At 47.4% G+C, this 21464-nt stretch overlaps 1 protein-coding gene across 2 annotated transcripts in view; it reads left to right on the forward strand.

Annotated features, from left to right (window-relative positions):
• LOC135830333 (angiopoietin-related protein 7-like) overlaps positions 1-21464 on the forward strand; it is a 175954-nt gene that overhangs the window by 123615 nt on the left and 30875 nt on the right. Inside the window, exon 1 of one of the 2 annotated variants that reach the window (XM_065342601.1) lies at positions 13668-13980. The exons of the other annotated variant lie outside the window; for it this stretch is intronic. Coding sequence (XP_065198673.1) covers positions 13857-13980 — 124 coding nt within the window. The 5' untranslated portion in view covers positions 13668-13856. Of the gene's footprint in view, positions 1-13667; positions 13981-21464 lie in introns of those variants that run through there. 2 annotated transcript variants of the gene reach the window in all.

Genomic DNA, 21464 nt, shown 5'->3' on the forward strand with positions numbered 1-21464 from the left:
CATTGTTCTCGTGGTATGAGTGCGCTCGCTTTACTTTCATTGATATCACCAGTAGTTCGGCTTGCTTGAAAAAAGTTAAAATTAAACCGAACTACCGGTGATTTCACCGATTCCTTGCCGTAAAATTCAAAAACTGCCCGCAAAACTTCAGTCACTTTTTCATCACCTGTCCCACCGAAAAAAATAATGTTGGTGGTGCAAGAAGAAGCTTGTCGTTTGGAGTGACAAGTAATCACCGCTGCTTTCCCTTGTAAGAGTCTATCATACATTTCTTTCTGCATCGTTGGGAGTAGTGTTGGAGTAGAAGTTTATTTATTTATTTTATTCCAAGCAATACATGGCTGGGGCAGCCAATGACCACTTGTGGCGATTGCAATAAAAACAATTGCTGACTATCGTCGCGGAGGTGCTAGCTTTCCTGTGGACGTACATGTACATGTATGAGTTTGGACGTATTTCCGCGTGGTGGATTAGAAAACTTGTAAGAAAACCCGAGAAGGAGGATGGGGACATGTCCTCAGTGCTATAACTTACATAAGATTTGTTCTACTACATTTACATGTATCTGCCTGTGTATAGTTCTTGTAATCGAGGACGTGGCTCGCAGTTTTATCAGCGCTTGTAATTAGACTATTTTTAAGATGATCATTCAAAAACATTTGTAGCGTCAGGGGTGATGGCCCTCGTCTTCTGGGATGATGGCGTGCCTAAGCGGTGCTGCCACATGAACTCTTCTAAGGTGAGGCAATGTTGACTTGACGGAGTTTTAGTGGCGTGGCTCGTTGGTAGATCCATAAATCATTTGATTCTCGACCATTTTCAGGGGTATGCCAACTTCAAGGTACCCTTCAAAAACTTTTTCAAGGGCTTTACACAATCGACCTACTCCCCAAAGGAAACCTACCTGTAAACATTTGAGCGATGTCGGAGAGATGGACTTTGCACATATTGCCTGGTTTTCTCATACATTAAAGTTGACAACATACGGGAATGCTTGAAACACAGACTGACATTCAAAAGTCGGTGACTAGATGATTCAAATTTGATGGGTTTTCTGAAAGACCTTCCGCGCCAATAGCGCACCTATCGTGGTACCCAATGGGCTTAAAATGGTGGCAGAAGACGTTTTGGAACGGAAGGGACTAGCGGCAGCGATAATTCCCCCTCGAATTGGGCTGGTGTGAACGCAGTCATTAGGTTGGTCACAGTATTGAAGGTTATATCCGCATCCAAGGTGGTATCCAAGGTGATATGCAAGGTGATACACTGGGATATTTGTCACACATGTACATGTAACATGTTCTGTGTGCCTGTCTCCTAGAGTCCTCTTCGAAGTCTCACTTTGCCCTAAAGTGTTTAGATGAATATTGATCTGACGCTCATCATTCGCTCCCCTGTCACAGGGCAGTTCTGTCAGTTTGGTTCAGCAAATTCAAATAAAGCTGCTCATGTTTGCCGATGACAAGACTTTGTACGCTTCCTCACGAGATCCAATAGTATGCGCCGATGTTGTCTCCTCGGCTGTTGCTAAGCTACACAGTGAACTAAGATCACTGGGCATGAGCGTTAATGTTGACAAAACCGTGGTCATGAGGATCTTGCCGAAAAATGCTCCTGACGTACAAAGACCAGTTCTTGTTGATCTGGGTGGTACTACCTTTTAAAAGGGGAGTGAGTGAAACTCGCTGCCTTGGTATCCTTATCGATAACAAGCTCTCATTTGTTCCACACGTAGATTACCTCGCCAGCAAGGTGTCACGCAAGATAGGCGTGTTGCGACGCACCTTCCGCCAAAGGGCAGCATTTGCCCGTCGCCAGTACCTGCTTAGTGTGATTCAGCCCGACTTTGAGTATTGTTTCTCTGTTTCCGCATCTCACCTATCAGCACAGTCCAGGGAGAGATTGTTTACTCTGTTACGTAGAGCTGCAGGAGTTACCTGCGGGGTGTAGGTTCATGCTTTATGCCATGCTGCTGTTGCACCCCTTCTTGCTTGTCTTCAAATAACACACCTTGAATGTCGATACATTCATCAGTTTCTTACGTTTACGTTTATTTGTCATATTTCTCAGTCTGCATCATGCTTGAGCCTTTTTTTTTTACCTTTACCCACCTCTAAGGCCTCGGTCACACTACGGCAAAAATGCTGCGTCAGCGTCAGAATCATGAGCTTTTCCTTGGCGACTGACGCAAACGCGGGAAGGTTGAGCGTCAGACGCAGCAAGCGTCAGACGCTGCTGCGTCTGACATGGGGAAATCGGCTGCGTTGCCGCTGATGGGAATGACGCTTGGCGGAAAAACAGTGTCTTTCAAGTAAACTTTGATTAGTTTCAAGACAGTTGCTTGAGTTGAGCAGTCATTCGACATTCGTCTCTTCAAGGTTTGTTTTGTTACCTCTTTTTTTCGACATGAGTCCGTGGACCGACGAGGCCGAGGCTGCTCTGCTCCGAACCTAGTACCTGGCGGAAGAGCGAGGCGTTTTCTGAGAAGAAAATGATGTCGAGAAAAAAACAGTTGTTTGAGTGGATCATCGGCCAACTGGAGCCTGTTGACTTGTGAGTGTTGTGTTGTCGTCAAAAGCCCCAAAAAGGACAACCAGTATGACGAAGTCAGGAGAAACACAGCTGCGATGCGGACTTTTCTTGCCTGATCCATGACACTGCAACTGGAAATGGCTTCAAATTCGGAAAGAAACAACAACGATCGTGCACGCGTGTTTCGTCTTCTTGTAATCAAAATTCAATGAAAAATTTGAAAACTTTGTCCCACAATTTTTTGGTATAATAAGCAAAAGGCCGGTTTCCGTGGGAATCCGTGTCGTCATTGAGTTTCCCTGGTGATATTGTGACGTAGACAAATGCGTCAGGCCGCGGCAGTCATGAGCTGCAAAAACACAAAACAGTGTGTGACCCCGCGTCTGCATCAAGTGCTGCGGCTTGACGCTGCGTCCAGCTTCAAACTTGCCGTAGTGTGACCGAGGCCTAAGCGGTCAAACCGTGGCCACAATTGCACCACTACTGAATGAATCGCAGTCCACTGGTCTACGGACTCATCAGCTGAACCAAAAGGTGGTGTTATTGTTTCCCCTCCTTGCCTCGCTCCTCATTAATTTCAGACTACCAGTAATTGACGACTAGATCTTACATAAACTGACACTCGGATTTGTAACATATCTTCATACATTCCCTCTACTGGCTGCGTTCAATACTCTGCGTTCAAGGGTATGGCGCATTCTCGGGCCAGTGAGGTACCCTACTTGATCACGTCACTCTGGAATGTCATGTCATAAATTTTCATGAAAAGAGCCTTCTGTAAATTGTTGTTCGTGGAACTGTACTACAGGAAAGTTTCAGATGTGTGTGGGTGTGCGTTCGTGTGTGTGTGTGTTGTTGTGAAATGTGTTGTTTTCCTGTGTGATGGCATTCCCCAAACTGTCTCGTCTAGTCCCGTGCATGTGTGATATGAGCATGCGCGATTTTGTAGTCGACAGTCCTTTTGTCAGTCCTCTTGATCGTCCCTTTGAGTGTTGTCTCTATTTCCGTCTTGTCAATATAAATAATGTAATACAAACCAGTCTTGTCCTTTGTGTCCTGCGTCCCGGGGAACGGAATGGCTGTGATTCCGTTACAACGTGTCGCCGAAACCCGGGACGCAGAGGATGAGTTAGTTTGTAGTGAGTCTGTTCGTCGTCGTCGTCAACAACGAAGTAACTGTTACTTTGAAGTAAACAGAGCGTGGGAGCGGAGGAGGTGAAGAGCTGGTGGGAGCGGAAGACGACGCGGGGAGGAGGCAGAGAAGGTGATGGACTAGAACAGTCACTGTGGACTGGAGCCTGAGACGGCAGGAACCGCGACGGAGCGTGTGGCCGTGGCTCGCCAGAGGACAGTGGACGAGTCTGGCGTCACCGACTGTGTGTCGTCCTTGTTGTTCGTCTTGTTGTCTTGCTCGCTGTGTTGTTCTCTCTCTGTTCAGTTTGTTGCTTGTTGCTGTGTTGGTTCAGTTTGGTTGTTGTCGGTCTGTTGCTCTTCTATTCGTTCTGTTGTTCTCCATTGTTTTCGTTGTAGATTTATTTGGTGCGGCTGTGCGCATGTTATTATTTTGTTGGAGCTTCGGCTCGCGTGTTTCGGTTGGCCTTGTGTGGCGTGTTGTAGAGCGTCGGCTCTAGGTTTTTGTTTGGCCCTGTTTCGTGGCCCGGATATTATTTTAGAGCGTCGGCTCTAGGTTGATGGTTGGTTTTCGTTTTTCTGTTCTGCTGTGGTTCCTTTTGCTGCTGTGCATGTGGAACGTGGTGTCGGTTTATTATTTTGTGGAATGTCATCAAGGGGCAGGTGTTGTGAAATGATGTGTTGTTTTCCTGTGTGATGGCATTCCCCAAACTGTCTCGTCTAGTCGCGTGCATGTGTGATCATATTTATGAGCATGCGCGATTTTGTAGTCGACAGTCCTTTTGTCAGTCCTCTTGATCGTCCCTTTGAGTGTTGTCTCCGTTTCCGTCTTGTCAATATAAATAATGTAATACAAACCAGTCTTGTCCTTTGTGTCCTGAGTCCAGGGGAACGGAATGGCTGTGATTCCGTTACAGTGTGTGTGTGTATGTGTGTGTGTGTGTGTGTGTGTGTGTGTGTGTGTGTGTGTGTGTGTGTGTGTGTGTGTGTGTGTGTGTGTGTGTGTGTGTGTGTGTGTGAAGTAACAGCTGTGTGGTGGATACCAGGCTAAACATAGTGGCGGTCAATTCATCAGCCTTGCAAGCTGTTGAATGGTGTAATCCCAGCACAAGTTGCTATGTCTAATATAACATCGCTTCCGCTTCCGCGATGGGCATGTCTGAGGTGTGTGTGTGTTTGTGTGTGTGTGTATGTGTGTGTGTGCGTGTATGTGTGTGTTCAAACCAATTGGAAGGCTACCTTCTTGTCAAAGTATTTGGAAGGCAGTACTAGTTTCGGGTTCACAATCCATTGTGTCGTTATTATAGCTTTCATGGCTGAGGTTGTTGGTATGTCTTCCGCTTCCGCACAAGTTGCTATGTCTAACATAACATCGCTTTCGCGATGGGCATGTCTGAGGCGTGTGTGTGTGTGTGTGTGTGCGTCTGTGTGTGTGTGTGTGTGTGTTCCAACCAATTGGAAGGCTACCTTCTTGTCAAAGCATTTGGAAGGCAGTACTAGTTTCGGGTTCACAATCCATTGTGTCGTTATTATAGCATTCATGGCTGAGATTGTTCGTGTGTCTGTTGCCTCTGGGTTCCCAGTACTCGGTAGCCGAGGCTGATGAGTAACTAACTCCAATTTCACTTTAAGGTGCCTGTGCATCTAGTGTCTGCTTTTTATTTCGCTTCTGTTCTTGTAGCATTTGAGCACTCTTGTGGGGTAGTGCCTTTGACGTTCGCGTTATGCAGAGCTCACTGACTTGTCAGTTTGAGTACTCTGGCAAGGTAGGTTCGGGCCTGGTTTATAATATCTGGCTTTGGAAAATAATTTTTTCATTGCTATCCGGTTCGACCTCATTTCCTCTGTGCTGCGCTGATGAGTTCACAAAGGACGAAACAGTCCTGTCCTCCGATTTAGTAGCGTCTTCTTCTATCAAAGCAGCGTGCTGTCTATACTGGTTCCCCCACCAACTGTAGGGTGTGCACAGGTAACTGTCTTGGCCATTTCATGCCTATGTACTCCGGCCGTGTGGTGTAGACCAGGTGAGAATTGTGGTAGTCGATTCGACTGGCTTCGTAGATTGTGTGGATTGGCCAGTTATCTGGCGCTAGGCTTGATCTGTCTCATTCAGATCTTGTCCCTTATCGTTGCCATAACTATAGTATGAGAGAAAACCTGTGGGTGCAGAAAAAGTGCATTCTATTTTGTAAATTTGGGTGCTTCTCTTGCAACGGGCGTATACATGATACATGCATGGTACATGGTGTGTGAGTGTGTGTGTGTGTGGTAGTGCGACCTAGAAAATGAATGAATGCAGTCTACATTTCTGTGGAGCTACACGGGGGAAGCCAAAATTAATATGAAGATACTTTTTTTGTCAAGTACGGCAAAACCAGTCAGCACAAACACACACTAAACAATATTGCGTAGAACATCACAGTTTAGCACAACGTCAGCAAACATCACAATAAGTATCTCACACTGTGTCCAGCAGTCTCCAACAACGGTAGATCAGTATATCCAGTAAGACTAATCCGTATCTATTCTCTGTTACAGTATCTAGCGGACAGCAAATCTTGCTTCTGAAATTACATCATATCATTGCTATGGCACACCGGCGCCCAAGTTGTTGTTGTTTTCTTTATTTGAATTCGCTAAAACCAAACGGACAGAACTGTCCAGTGACAAGGGAGCGAATGATGAGCGTCATAATCACTATGCATCAAAACATCTCAGGGCAAAATGAGACAGACTATATTAAAGGAGGGTTTGCAAAACACTTGTACATAACTGTAGTACGAGAACAAAGGCACGGCAGAAGTCGAAGCAAGAAAGCAATCAACGCCGGAGATGTTTTTGTCCACCAAAAACAGAGAGAGAGACAGAGAGAGAGAGAAAGAGAGAGAGAGAGAGAGAGAGAGAGAGGGACAGAGAGAGAGAGAGGGAGAGAGAGAGAGACAGAGAGACTAACAAATGAGGGCTGAGACCTCTACAACGGGGCTTTACGTTTGAAAATAACCGCACGAATTAACAAGCAGGTTGTCAGAGAAACAGGTAGAGAGACGGCAGGCAGCCCAATAGACAGGCATATAAGAAAAATATGGCGATAGTGATCAGTCTGACCTCAAAGGTTCATGCTGTGTGGAACAGCAGCAGTGCGAAATTGGGCCGGGTGCGGTATAGCCCGTACCTCGCTGGGCAACGCATTCCAGAGCCTAGCTCCTTGGAACACGAGACAACTTTTACCCAGCTCAGTGCGGGTTGGCGGTGGTCTTAGACCCATAGATAATTGCAGCCGAGTAGGAGCGCCACTGGTTGGTAGCAACAGCACTTGCAGTGTGGAGCTAGCACGGGAGTAGCGGCAGCGCCAAACCAGGAAAATGAGCTTCTGGATGAAGATCTCCCGGACACAGTAGGCGCCGAGTTTGACTAGCAGGTTTCTGACAGAGGTGCCCGGCGAACATCCATCCGTACACAGCTCGAGCCGCACGATTCTGCAGAACCTGGAGACGGTCCAGGTGCTTTCCCGCCAGCGATGCTGAGAAGGCATTGGAGCCATATGAGAAATCAGGCATGATCACGGACTTGAAGTATTGGATGCGGCTTTGCATGCTGAGGCAGCGGCGCATCCGCCACAGAACACCAACTTTCTTGTTGAGGCGGGCAATGCACCTATCCATCTGGGTGTTCCAAGGCATGGCGCTGTCAATGTGAACTCCGAGGTAGCGAGCAGAAGAGACAGATGGCAGCTTAGTCGCATGACACCATACGTCCGGTTCAGGTTGCGCTTCCAGCTTCCCAGCCGGTACTACCAATGCCTGACTTTTTGATGCATTAATTTAAGAATCAAGCCTCGCTGCGTCAGCCAGTCAGCAATGCATGTCACTGCTCTGGAGAGAGTGGCGGTCAGTTCCTGTTGTGTTGGGCGACTGCAGGTCAGTGCGATGTCATCTGCGAACTGGATGGACTCAGCTAGCTGGGCAACAGATTGTTTGTCCCGGGTGTAAAGGCTGAACAGCAGTAGACCTAATACAGACCCCTGTGGTACTCCACGGGAGCAGGCTGCCCATGTGCTAAGCTGGGATCCCAGTGAGCTTCAGAATTGGCTTTGTCAGCAAGCCACTTTCGATGCAGGCGACGCTTCAGCTGGTTTATCTTGTATAGCTCTCTGTCAGACCATGGAGGATGGAGCTTGCCTGTCTTAATCTTGCATTGCTGCAATGGCGCATGTCTGTCGAGGACAGAAAGGAATCGTTGATGCCAGTGGTCCCACAGGGCTTGCACATCAGAGTCTGGTGGTTACACATGAAGTTAAGCAGCAGCTAGGTCAAGTCGGAAGGCAACCAAGTCAATGTTATCTAAACGGCGACGCACACGCTGCTTTGGGATGTCTGGCCGGGCATGTCTTGCATTGAAGATGACTTCAACTCCAAAGTGGTCACTGAATGTAAGTGGCAGGACTTGGCAATCATACAAATCATTATCCTCTGTTGTCAGTATCAGGTCAATAGTAGTGCCAGCTGGACACCGAAGTGAGACTCGCGTAACGGAGTGGACGATATTAGTGAGGCCATATACACCACATAGATCCAGAAGGGGCTGGGCATGCTGTGGCTGGTAATGCGAGATATTAGAGAGGTTCCGCATAACGTAATTACGTTAGTAAAAAACGTAGTCGATCTACGGAAAGTCTTACGTAAACTGCATGCGCATCTGTGTTCCGCCATACGGAGTTTTCAAATCACGTAGCTGCCCTTGGCAACTCCGAATGTGGCAGTGTACGACCAGATCGACATGGGGAGAGAGTCACAAATTTGTACCCCAATCCACTAACGGACCAGCTACGTTATCAGAGCCCTATCTACGTACTCTCCGTAGACAACTTTCCGTAAGTGGGGTGAAAACTCGCGAATTCACGGGTTTTTCCCGCCGGCTAACGTAAAGTTGCTCAACTTTACGTAGTGCGGAACCTCTCTATTGACATTGAAGTCACCGATCAATGTGACGGCTGAGGTAACCATAGCAGCTTGATGCAGCGATGCCTCAAGGGTGGACGAATAGGAGACTGGCGCATCTGGTGGGTGGTATATGCAGCCAATTAATTAAGTGATTGCCTGCCCTTCCATTTAGCTCAACCCACACTACCTCCGTGTTCCCTTGGTTGAGATCCGGCCGTGGTTTGATGGGCAAGTAGCACCGGTAAAATATACAGACGCCACCTCCTTTTCTCCCCTTTCGGTCATTCCTCACCAAACTGTATCCTTCAAAGTTCAGTTCTCCATCAGCTATAGACGCGTCCAGCCATCTCTCCGCAATCCCAACAAAATCCCATGTCCTTTCCCTAATCAGAGCGGACAGCGTGGCTGCAGATGTTAAGGAATCCAATGGTGGTATGTGTTGAATGAGATTGTGGCAGTCCGTTAATAATAGATACGGTAGCAGTCTGAGGGTAGAACTCCCGCGCAACTGGATTTAGCTTACTCATTGAGAGCTAGATGAAGGTTGCATTTTGCATGGTATTCCCGACATGGATCCAGGGGAATCTTCTGCATGACGCTTTCCAGGGCGAGGTGGCGTGGCTTTGGCTGGAGCAGACGTAGTTGAGTCAACTACCACAGACAGTAAATTAAATTAATAATAATTAATAATAATTAGAAAAAGGGCAATGGAAAAAAAGATGATTCGAACAAGTTTTCGTACAACACTCTTCAGGAATCACCGTTGTACTAAAGAACCAAATGAGAACAAAGGAAATAATAATTATAGCAATGGCACCCTACCTTGATTGCTATATTACTTCCTTTGTTCTCATTTTGTTCTTTAGTACAACGGTGATTCCTGAAGAGTAATAATAATTAATAAATAATTAGGGAATTTTCTAGAATTTTCTAGAACCGCCCCAACCGGTTTTCGACCGGTTGAAATTGTTGGCGACCGGTTGAAAAGTTACAAATCAGTTCCAACCGCCCGTACTTTTCTGTGGGTGAATGGAGCTGTGAATGGTCAAACGCACTCCAGCACCAAGAAATCTGTTAAATTGCTGTCGAGTGCCATATTTGGGTTGTATTTTGAAAAAAAATTCTGGGGGGAACCCTGGACCCCCAACTCTTCATTGGACCGTAACCGGTTGGAAATTCGTCCTAGAATACCCTGTTGACGTATCTTGAAGCTTGGGCTGGTGCTGGCCACTGTCCTGCTGGACATCACTAGACGCAGAGCTTTGGCTGTCATTAGACGCAGGGCATTGGCTGTCACTGGACGCAGGGCATTGGCTGTCACTAGATGGTATTTGACCAAAATTAATGGATCACACTACTGAGTTGAATTTTAGCATACTTTGCGCAAGCCGGCGTCAAATACTAGTACAGCCTCCACCTCGAGAGCGTTTTTGCTGGAGAGTTCAAATCCCCATTTGATTCTGAATTGTGATGCCACACAAAACATCAATGCTTTGTTTCACATACTATCAGTACAGACATGCACTAAGTGTTTGCTGGTGCGCTGCGTTGAATAGTCTTGATCCGAGGAAGCTAAGAGTCTAAGGCACTCCATTCCTCCTTCATTCCCAATCAAACTCGCCACTTCCAAACACACTGAGTGACTGCGCCCTACTAGATGGAGATTCGTAAGAAGAATATCACTGAGAGCGCCATTAAATGTTCGTTCTTATAAAAGCACACAAGACATCGATTGGCCCATATGCTATTAATAGTCTTTTGGACGGTCAGTCGACTGGTGGTAGCCCGAGGAGGCTGCGATGCTTATGTAGTATCCCTGCCCGACCAATACGGAAGCAGTACGGAACTAATACGGAGCTTTGCCTGATGTATATTTAGTGTATCTCCGTATGTAAGCGTACGTCGTCTGCTGCATAAAAGCGGCTGCGCATTTCTGTTTTGATGAAGAGAAGATTAGATTAGATTGGATAGCAATGAAAGCTAACTCGAAGAATAAGGATTCAGCCTCTAGGTGAGCACCGGAGAGAAAGTTATTTATTTTGCCGCTTCTTCTTTCACGAACGATTATATCTCAGGTGTGTACCTGAAAGTAGAATAAAAGTAACTCTTGTTGATTTCACCGCGCCTACCACTCGGCTACCTATTACATTGGTGGCAGCGGTGTAGTTTTAAATAAAACAACGTGATTCGACCCCAGACTCCGATGGCTCAACCCGCTACAGCTCCGTGCGACGAATCAAGATGAGAATCATGTTTCTTGCCTTCCTCGGCCTGGCACTGCTTATTAGCCTGCAGCTCAGTCAGGGTGCTAGCGTGGATCACCCTTCCCTCCGCATGGCGTCCACTGGAGACTCCAATGGCGATTCCAAGCGACCCGCTACCTACACGTATACTACCGGTGGTGATGGCGAAGCTGATGAGGAGGACGACATGCAGGCTGCTGACCAAGACAAGGAGGGTATTCCCCAAGACCAGCAGCGTTTGATTTTCGCCGGCACGCCGTTGGCAGACGGCCGAACCCTGAGTGACTACAACGTTCAGCAGGAGTCCACTATTCACTTGGTACTTCGTCTCCGTGGTGGGATGCAGATTTTCGTCAACACTCTTCCTGGCTAGACCATCACTCTTTACGTCGCGCAAAGCGATGCTATCGACAATGTGAAGACCACGATTCAAGACGAGGAGGGAGGTCATTTGTCTGACGCCGAGCTAGCCGCTCTGAGTGACCGGCTCAACCAAGATGAAGATAACACCTGGCTTGCTCTCCGCCGTAGCTCCAGCCGCCGCCGTGGTTACTAACGCTAATTCCAGGTATGGCATTTTCTTTCCTGTCTTCCTTCAGTCTCCCTGTTCTCTTCAGTCTTCCTTTATGCGAGTGTGTGAATCCAGTTTAGTTTGGTAGGCGTCTGATCATGGTGAGCCACGGCTTACCCAGCTAACGTGGGACAATGTGTGTGACAACGCCCCTTATAGTTATAGTGTATTCAGTTCGGTTTTTGAACTGCGATGTTCCTGGCGGGTTGTGCCAGCGTTGTGCAGCAAGAGTGCTGTGGATTTTCAGGTCCTATTTGGAGGACAGTTCTTTCCCCTTTTTGACCCCGTGAGATCGTATGAACCTGGTGTGCTTCTACTTTATGATTTGTTATCAGTTCATTTCTTCTGTCTACTCTAAACGTTATCATTTCCGATATAATTTGCCATCTTCCGGTTGACGCTGTGTTCGTAACTCTTCACTAATTTTTTGGAAAATCACGAGGGCGTGATTATCTGTAGGAAGGGAGGGTGTAGTATCCCTGCCCGACCAATACGGAAGCAGTACGGAACTAATACGGAGCTTTGCCTGATGTATATTTAGTGTATCTCCGTATGTAAGCGTACGTCGTCTGCTGCATAAAAGCGGCTGCGCATTTCTGTTTTGATGAAGAGAAGATTAGATTAGATTGGATAGCAATGAAAGCTAACTCGAAGAATAAGGATTCAGCCTCTAGGTGAGCACCGGAGAGAAAGTTATTTATTTTGCCGCTTCTTCTTTCACGAACGATTATATCTCAGGTGTGTACCTGAAAGTAGAATAAAAGTAACTCTTGTTGATTTCACCGCGCCTACCACTCGGCTACCTATTACACTTATTCCCAATCGAACATGGTGGAATAAGCGGTCACTTGCTCATGCGTTGTTTTTGCTTGTTCCTGTCACCGGTGTTGAACGTTGGTGTGAAAGACCATCAGTCTGTGGAGACTGCCCTATAGAAATATGAATAAAATAATTAAACAACACAGATGGGACAAAGCGACCACACATGAGCTATAGAAAGCAGGGACCACTGTTCCAGGCTAGTTGATGATGACACTGAGGCTGATAAGGGCAACCATTCACCTTTGCAGATCTCTGAGGCGAGACGGCTGACTGGGAGCTTCAACCGATCAGCATGTACCAGTATTTCATCAAAATATGGACAGACGCTTTTGTAATTAGTTAGAAGCCTGTTGGTGTCGGGTCATCGGGTGTTGGAGGAGGGGGTGCCTGAGAAAGCCGATTCACGGTGCAATCTCGAAGAGGACATACTCTGGGTGTTAGAGGTCATGAAGTTGGCTGCAATGGAGACTTTGAAAAGCGTTGTAGCAATGATCTCATCAATTAAAGAGCCGTCAATCCTTCCGGGGTTGGGGGAGGGGAGTATATGAGTGAGATGTGATAGCAGGTTCTGGTGAGAAAGATAATCAATACATTTAACCGTCAAGTTGCTCCCCACAGCGAGGTTCGCACCACTGGTCTGCAGTTGATCGCAGAAAAAGCAGCATCGTCGCATGATGGAGGCATGTGAAGGGGTATGACCAGCAGGGTTACAAATGATTACTCCTTCTGGCAAAGCATAAGCTTCCTCCTGTACCAACAAGAGAGTATGGCCCAGAATGTTACGCATGGTCACACTTGCTAGCACAGGGTAGGCTCGTGTTGTGCCTCTGGGTTGGAAACAACTGACTACAGCTGACGCTTGCAGAGCTATGGACAGTTAGACATGGATGCAAGGGTCATTGATGAGGTAGCCATTGACTTTGTATGCTACGCAACAGTGCGACACATTTTCAAAAGCTCTGGAAGGGTCTAATGCTACTAACTGTACTGCTCCGCTATTGCTGATAGTGTGCAGCCATTCAGTGTTACCAGCAGGACTACTATCACAAGACTACTAGTATGGCGGAAACCGAGGAAGACCAGCAGCACCGCCAGATGGTTCATGATGTTAATGTTGACAATGCTTTCCACTTTGTAACGTGATAAAAGGATACAGTGTGACACATTTTCCAAAGCTCTGGCAGAGTCTACTGCTACCATCAGTACTGCTCCGCTATTGATGATAGTGCACAGCCATTCAGAAGATTCAGCAGGTCTACTACCACAAGACTACGACTCGTATGGCGGAAAGCGAAGAAGAGCAGCTCCGCCAGATGGTTCATGATGCTAATGCTGACAATGCTCTCCATGACATGAAATATTGAGCATCCATGTGCAATGCATGTCAGGCATGCGTTGCTGAGAACCAGGCCCAACAGAATCTGAACACCAAATTCTACATTATGATGGGTTTTCTGCAAGAGAGGGTACAAGATCATTTCCCTCCCCAGAATCTGCGTGAGATCGATAGTGTCCTCGTTGTGAACAAAACTATATTCGCCTGTAAACCCTCCAATTCTTGAGCTGATTAGCTACATTTTAAAAGCATTTGCTGAGCTGAATGCTGATCCACAGAAAATGAAAGTGCCGTCAACTACTCAGCTATCTACATGGTTTGCGTTGCTGTTGGTCGCCTCGTTTCGTGGTGCGGCCGCAAAGAGCGTCCTTGCAGGTACCCACTCCAGCGCTGCAAATGAAACAGGTAGGAGCACTTGCATATACATTGAAATTGTGTTTTTCTTCAATGCAGCCAACAGCATAATTATCGCATTTCGACTGGATGGAAAGAGATTATGATCCGAAGCAAACCTAGTTGGTAAACTCCTACTGTGTGGTAGAGGTGTCTTTGCTTCACTGAGTAGAACGCACTACTCCAGCACTGAATGTGACCAAGGAAAACATTTCAAGGCAGAGTCGTTTCAGAGGCGTATTGCATCTCATGCATGTGTACCACCATTGCACCACTACTGAATGGCTCGCAGTCCACTGTTCTATGGACTTAAAGCCTGTGCTATTGCTAATGCTCCCTGCCTCGCTCCTCCTTATGTTTAGGCTACCAATCTCGGACCGCTAGACCTTACATAACGCGATACTCGGAGTTGCAACATATTTTCATACATGATACCCTCTTCTGGCTGCGTTCAAAGCTCGGCCAGACAAGGACATCGCACATTCTCCTGGCAGTGGAGTACTCTACCTGATAATGACACTCTGCATTGGTTTGTAATTCTATGAAATAAGCATTCGGTGTGCTGTCGTTCGAGGAGCTATATTTCAGTCAAGTTTCGGGTGGGATACTATGGCTAGCTGTAAACTGGTCACACCCACGCTCATAGGACACGGCGTTTTGCAACGTTGCTCGTAACTGTAAATCGCGAAAATTTCAGCATTTCGAACACAATGCTTCCTGTGAGAACTGACCAAATGGGTTGCACCACTGTCTACGCTCCCTGTCCCGATCTGCACGGCATCTCTTCGTCCAGGCTGTTGGTATCCCTAAATTGAGAAGGAATTCAGAACAAGTGGACCTTCGAGCCGTATCTAGGATGGCTGATCGTATTGCTTCTGATACAATGGAAATCAGAAGTGTTGGGATGAGCACACGCTCAAGCACTCGGCTGCCCAAGGATCGCCAGCAGACGTCTCTACCGCAGAGTATGGATGCTGGAAAGTCCAGCGCACCTTTTTCATTATTTTTATTTATTCACAATCACGTGGCACTAGCCAATGAAATGTTGATGTGGGCGATAGCAAGCCATGGCGGTAATAGAGCTAGAGGGGAGGAAAAAAAAGAATGAAAGGGGAACTGAAAAGTAAGAGAAGCTAGGGCAGGGCTGGATATCAACTAGTATGTTGCATTCTGCAGTAGCTGTGTGAATGTATTGTAGCATTGGCAGGATTTTAGATGTTGTGGGAGGAGAGACCAATGGCGGTAAGCAAGGAAGAGAGGAGATGTTTGCATAGAGGCAGACCGCGCAACAGGGAAGTGAAGAGAGTTTCTGGTGCGCATGTCTTGAGATTGAGAAACCAGCTTAGGCAGGAGAGAGCATGAAGAGGAGCAATGCCCAGCTTAATTTTATGAATTGTCTGGCATGCCAAAAAACGCACGCGGACCGAGAGCGGCACAGCAGAAGCAAGGCGGTATAAGTCTGTGCTTGGAGTCAGGCGAGGAAGCCGAAATAATATTTTCAAAAGACGCCTATGCATAACTCCGAGTCGAGCAATCAGTGTTTTAGAACTGCCAGCCCACATTATGCAGCAGTAATCAAAAATAGGCAGAATGTAAGATGTGTAGATAACATGGCGACAGTCGGTGTGGAGGTGGGTGATGTGTGATGAGAGAAATCCCATTACTGATCTAGCACGGCTGTCTAAATTTTCGATCTGGGATTTCCAGGTTAAGTGTTGGTCAATAATGACGCGAAGATGCTTGTGCTTTTCAACGATGCAGAGCGGGGTTGTGGTGCCTGGAAAGGTAAAGGGACTGGTTTCTAATGAAGATAGGTCACAGGAACAACTGGGGGGGGGGGGGGGGATACACATTACAGCAGTTTTCGAAGAGTTGGGCTGCAATTTCCATTTTTCCATCCAATGAATAACGCAATCTATGTTGGACTGTAACTTGGCACTAGCCTCGGGGAGAGTGAGTGCTGTCACAAGTAGTGCTGTATCATCAGCATATAGTGATGTGTGATCCATTTCTGCCAGATCGTTTACATACATAAGAAAGAGGAGAGGCCCCAGGATTGATCCCTGAGGAACTCCAGACCGTACATGCCTTTTGGCAGACAGAGCAGAGCCGACACGCACCCTTTGCTGTCTGCCCGTCAGGTAAGTACTGAGCCACGTGAAGCAAGTACCATGGATTCCATGGCGCGACAGCTTGTATAGGAGCCCGCGCGTCCATACTGTGTCGAAGGCCTTGCTGAGATCAAAGAAACATGCTGTAATGGCCGTTCTCACGAACAGAAGACATCGATAGAACAAGTCTGAGAAGCTGCCAGGACGTAGAGTCGCCTTTTCGGAACCCAGACTGGGACGGATGTAGAACAGGAGACAGGTAAGTGTATAAGTGGTTGTATATAATACGTTCACACAGCTTGGAGATTGTTGACAATAACGAAATCGGGCGGTAATTCGATGCATCGAGCTTACTTCCCTTGTTCTTAAAGACCGGAGTTACAATTGCGTGTTTCCAAATAGCAGGGAAAGCACCTGCTGCGGGTCCAAAGCAAAGTATGGATGCTGAAATGATCAGCACACCTGCGGAGGGAAGTGCTTCTACAGGAAGGAGAAGCTCTGGCAGTGGCAGCCTAGCGCGGCGAAGGTCCAAACTCCAGGCGCAGAAGGCTGTTGCCGAGCTGCATCTGTCATTAGCTGTTGCTGAGGCAAATCTGTCGTTAGCAGAACTGAAAGAAGAGGGGGTGCAGTCCCGCGATCGACTGGAACAGTCTTCGTCCCCGGCGCTCATACAGCAGTTTATTGTGGAGGCTGCGAAAGGAGACGCTGGCGAAGCTACCGGGGCGACCCACTACGATATGCCGATTGAATATGCAAGCGGACGCCTTGAAAGGGGTGGATCAAGGACTCCCAGCTCTGCCGATGAGCGACGTGAGTACCAACTACAGGATCTGGCCTACCAAACGCAACTCGGATCATTACATGCTAAAATAGAGCCGCTGCAGACGGACGCAGACGGGTAGCGACATCAAGCCCTGAGATGGCAAAGCGACAGGGACACATGGAGCAGTGATCCGGGCCAGAGAGGACGTTCGGCTTGAACCCACTATCGTTTCAAAGAGGTTGCATGGTGACAACGAGGAACTACTTCGCCAGCTGGATCGAACAGTCCGGGCCAGAGAGCACACCCTAGAGGAACCAGAAGCAGCTGAAGCAGGCATAAGACGTCTACTCTCCATGTTCGCAAATGCCCAAGAGGAGAAAAGAAAGGTAGCAGTGGAAGGAGTCTCGGTGCAAACAGTTGATGGGGAGAACAGTTGCGACGCCCCAGAGCTCACCGAGATGAAGCACCTCGGAGGGACATCACAACAGCCGTCGACACAAACCGAACCGCTATGTGTTAGTTACACCGAAACGCGGGGTTGTCGGCCGCTTGATATGGCTCACCTGCTTTCAGAATTTACTGGAGCCATAGCCAGTGCAATACAAGGCAGTAATCAGGGGATCGGCAATTGTTCGGAACGTGGTGAGCTTAGTCGATTCGCGGCAAGGCAATTGGCGGCCTGCATTGACTTGCCCAAGTTCTCAGGCAGTCCAGACGAATGGCCCGCATTTATGTCAGTGTTCCGTTTCACAACCACCGAGCGCGGCTACCGCAAAGCCGAGGATGCATAACATGCCTGAAGGGACCAGCAAAGGAGGCCGTAAGGCTGATGCTAGCTGTACCATAGTTGTTTGTTGTTTATTTATTTTACATCGCATGTCAAATGGGCAGTTCAGCCCAAAATTATAAAAGCGATGACAACCAGTAAGAAGAGTTAGAAATAAAGAGAATAATGAAATAAAAATAAATCTACGAAAATGGACGAAGCAATGAGGGGAGATTGAGTTAAGACGAGCTGAAAAAGGGATTTCAAATTTACAAATCGGGTCATCGAACAATGATTCTATCGAGCCTCATCAGCAGGTTACGAAAGCCATCACCTTTAACCGAAATAAATACGCGTAGCAGGCGTTTCAATTCACGGACAGATACTATGTGCTTCATACAGTCGGGCAAGCTAATCCAGAGTCGGCAGCTGGCTAGAAGCGGTCGCCATGCGCCAGAAGCGCTGTGGGCCAGGGGTAGGGGAAGGTTGCGTCCCAACTGACCTCGAGTGGTCATGCCTGTCGGTGGGCCTTGCAATACAATTCGGGACGTCAACAGCTCACTGAAGATTCCAGAATGGATTCGAAATGTAAGGAGTCGGAGCGTGCATTACCCTCGTTTCTAGCACTGGGCAGACACCCGGCCTGGTGTACAGGGGAAGAGTGCGGGCCCATAGGCGCTCATCGGCCACGCAACGGATGCAACGTTTATCCAGTTTGGCTTTTGTGTTCCGCTGCTCAGCAGACAGTCCTGGGAGAAACGCATTCGACGCATATAGAATGCTGGAGAACGTGGATTTGCGCTTGAAAACTTCAAAACAACGCTTTGGTCGTCCGGAATTGGTGATTGGGGTACTGATCATGAAGTAAAAGCAGTTTCGCCCCATAAATCCCGACGACATGGAAAGTCTCATTAACTTCGAGATCGCAGCCAACAATACTGTGGTCACTCCGCACTCCGCAACTGCTTTAGGGCGCGTTCAGATTGGCGTGAATAGCCGCCGGAAAGCTGCAGCGTAATCCCGGGAATCGCAATCACACTGCACGTGTATCCCGCTGGAATGGCCAGTACATATACATGTGAAGCTTCGACATTTGAAAAATTTGAGTTGACTCAGTTTGAGTTGGATATCAAAATAAACTAATTCAGTCTGTTGAGATACTGGATCATTGTGCTTTTGCTTGTCGACGGAAAGAATACTATGTCCGGAGTGTTTGGTGCTTGGGTGGCATTCATCCGCTCCGGGATCAGAGTATGCTTCTCGTTCGCAGTAACGTTTTGCCTGCAGAGCGGCCCGCAAAAATCACCACGTACAGCTCCATGAACTCCCTCTCCATTGCTGAGTCGAACAAAGGCATGATGGGAGAAGTTGGCAGTCTAGAAGTCAAAACTCAAAAGCATGCAGTCAGACTGCAAGAGTAGAGGCTGAAATAAAACGAAAAGACGGAACATGTGCTGCAAGGATATCAAAAGCGCTCCGCGTGCCGCCGGAATCTGCATTCCACTGGCCTGCAGAGTGGTGGGAAACCTTTTCCGTGTTTACGCTGGCGGGAACGTCACGTGAGCGATTCACTTTGACAACTTTCACATTCCGCTTGTTTTTTACGCCAGTCTGAACGCGCCCTAAGTGTGACGGGCACCTAACAAACCCGCAGCCACGCCGTGAGTTGACGGACAACCTCCCTGTGCATATCCAGCTTCGGTGGGGTGAGCATGTTGCAGCACAATGGACAACTGCAGACTTGAAGATGTATGCAGGATGGCTGACGGCACGACCTGATGCAGCGATGTTGGTGGCATCACCACGAAACCAACAGCAGGACGAGGTAAGAGCGAGTACGTTTCATGTACCGCCTATGAGGACTAGTCAGCTATGCCCAATGTGTCAGGGTCAACGTGGCTTGGCGTTTTGCAAGGAGTTCAAAGCATTTGGCAAATAGATGGGATGGAAATTCATCAAACCAAAGGACATCTGTGGTGCCTGTTTCAGAAAAGACCACTGGAAGAGAGACTGCAGGTCTGGCACATGTGAGCAATGTGAAGGAAGGCATCACACTTTGTTAAACCTGGACGATAACAGCAGAGGTTCGTCTCTAACTGCCACAAAAAACTCGACAGCGCAAGCTTCAGGTACTTGCGGAAAGACCATGACAACGCAGACTAACGCGGGCAGTAGCAACCGGACAAAGGCTTCTTTCAAGATCATCCTAGTAATACTAGAGAGGAACGGACGAACAGTGCAGGCCAACGTCCTGATGGATTCTGTATAGTCCGCAAGCTACATCAGAGAGGACATAGCTGAGCACCTGCAGTTGAAAGGAAAAACACATACTCTGACAGCGGGAGTAGTCGGCGGCCGGACAGTTATTGAAAAACATCGAGAAGTGCGTTTTGGGCTCAGCAGCCAAGATGGGACTTACAGCACAGCTGTCACCGATGGGACCAAACCCGAGATCACGCATGACGAGAGCATGGGGAATTGGGAGAAGGTGAAGGAATGCTACACAGACTTGCAAGGCGTGCCAGTGCACAAAATAAGCAACGGCAGTATCGACATCATAATCATCGGGTTGGACGTCGTCTCCGCTCACAAGGTACTAGGAGAACGGACTGGTCGGGACTGTGAACCAATCGCCCGACAACTGCCGCTGGGATGGGTGTGAAAAGGACAGATGGATAAAAGTTAAGAGTACCTGTCCACTACTCTAACTAGATACTACTTCACGCACTACATACATATATAGTCAGAAAGTGCAACAACTAAGCACAAAACTGACAGAGTACTGGGACATTTGATTACCTGACACCTACAGTCCATTCATTGGAAACTGGCACCCTAAATTTTTGGTGTCTCTCTCACATAGTTGTAGATAATCGTGAAAACAACTGTACATCCTGCATTGTGTGACCCGTGCAATTACTCCTTGCAACATTTGAGGCCAGAAAAGTCCAAGAACAGGGAAATAGAAATTCATCCAGGTTTTACAAAATTAGGACAGGTATGCCATGGCAAAATGTATGGAGAAGCAGATCCAAAACCCAGATTTTTTAGATTTTAAGTGAGTTTTTGATCCTCAATTCGGCCCAAATCCGACTTTCAAAAGCCAGCGGGCCAGTTTCCGATGAATGGACTGTAGCTTCAACACATCTCCGTAGCGCTAACCAACAGCCTTACAACTCGGAAGTTACAAGGTTAAGGCGAGACCAATAAGGTGAAGGTAAGGTATAGTATTAATTAATTTGAGTTACAGTGGTGGATAGATACTCTAAACTCGTACATGTATCCATATGTCCTTTTCCTTTACACATTTTGTTATTGACTCAACATCCGAGTTTCATATTGTGTAGAACATGACAGTTTATCACAACGCCAGCAAACATCACAATTAGTCAACTATGTTTACCAACTCTCCTATCTTTTCTGCATTTTCGTGTTAGCTCAAGCTGCCCATGGAAATGAAGACTATATCCACTATTAGACAGTTCAGAGACCATGTTAAATGTCATACCACGATATAGGCTCGCTCGCCTCTTTTGCTAGCTTATCTCGCCGCTCTCCACCATGGTCAACATAGTGATAAATTTCACCCCACTGATGCATTCTTTTCTTCCGATTATCATCTTCTTTCCTTCTTTATTTCATTCTTTTTTCTTCCCTTGCCATGGCTAGTTAACGCCCCCTCCTTTGTATTGGCTTCTGCCATTGGACGGTGAAATAAATAATAATGTATTGCACTGTGTCTAGCAGTCTCCAACCACCGTAGATCAGTATATCCAGTAAGACTAATCCGTATCTATTGTCTGTTACAGTATCTAGCGGACAGCAAATCTTGCTTCTGAAATGGCATCATATCATT

Source organism: Sycon ciliatum, assembly GCF_964019385.1.
Source record: "Sycon ciliatum chromosome 5 unlocalized genomic scaffold, ocSycCili1.1 SUPER_5_unloc_1, whole genome shotgun sequence".
In the NCBI taxonomy this organism is placed as follows: Eukaryota; Metazoa; Porifera; class Calcarea; order Leucosolenida; family Sycettidae; genus Sycon; species Sycon ciliatum.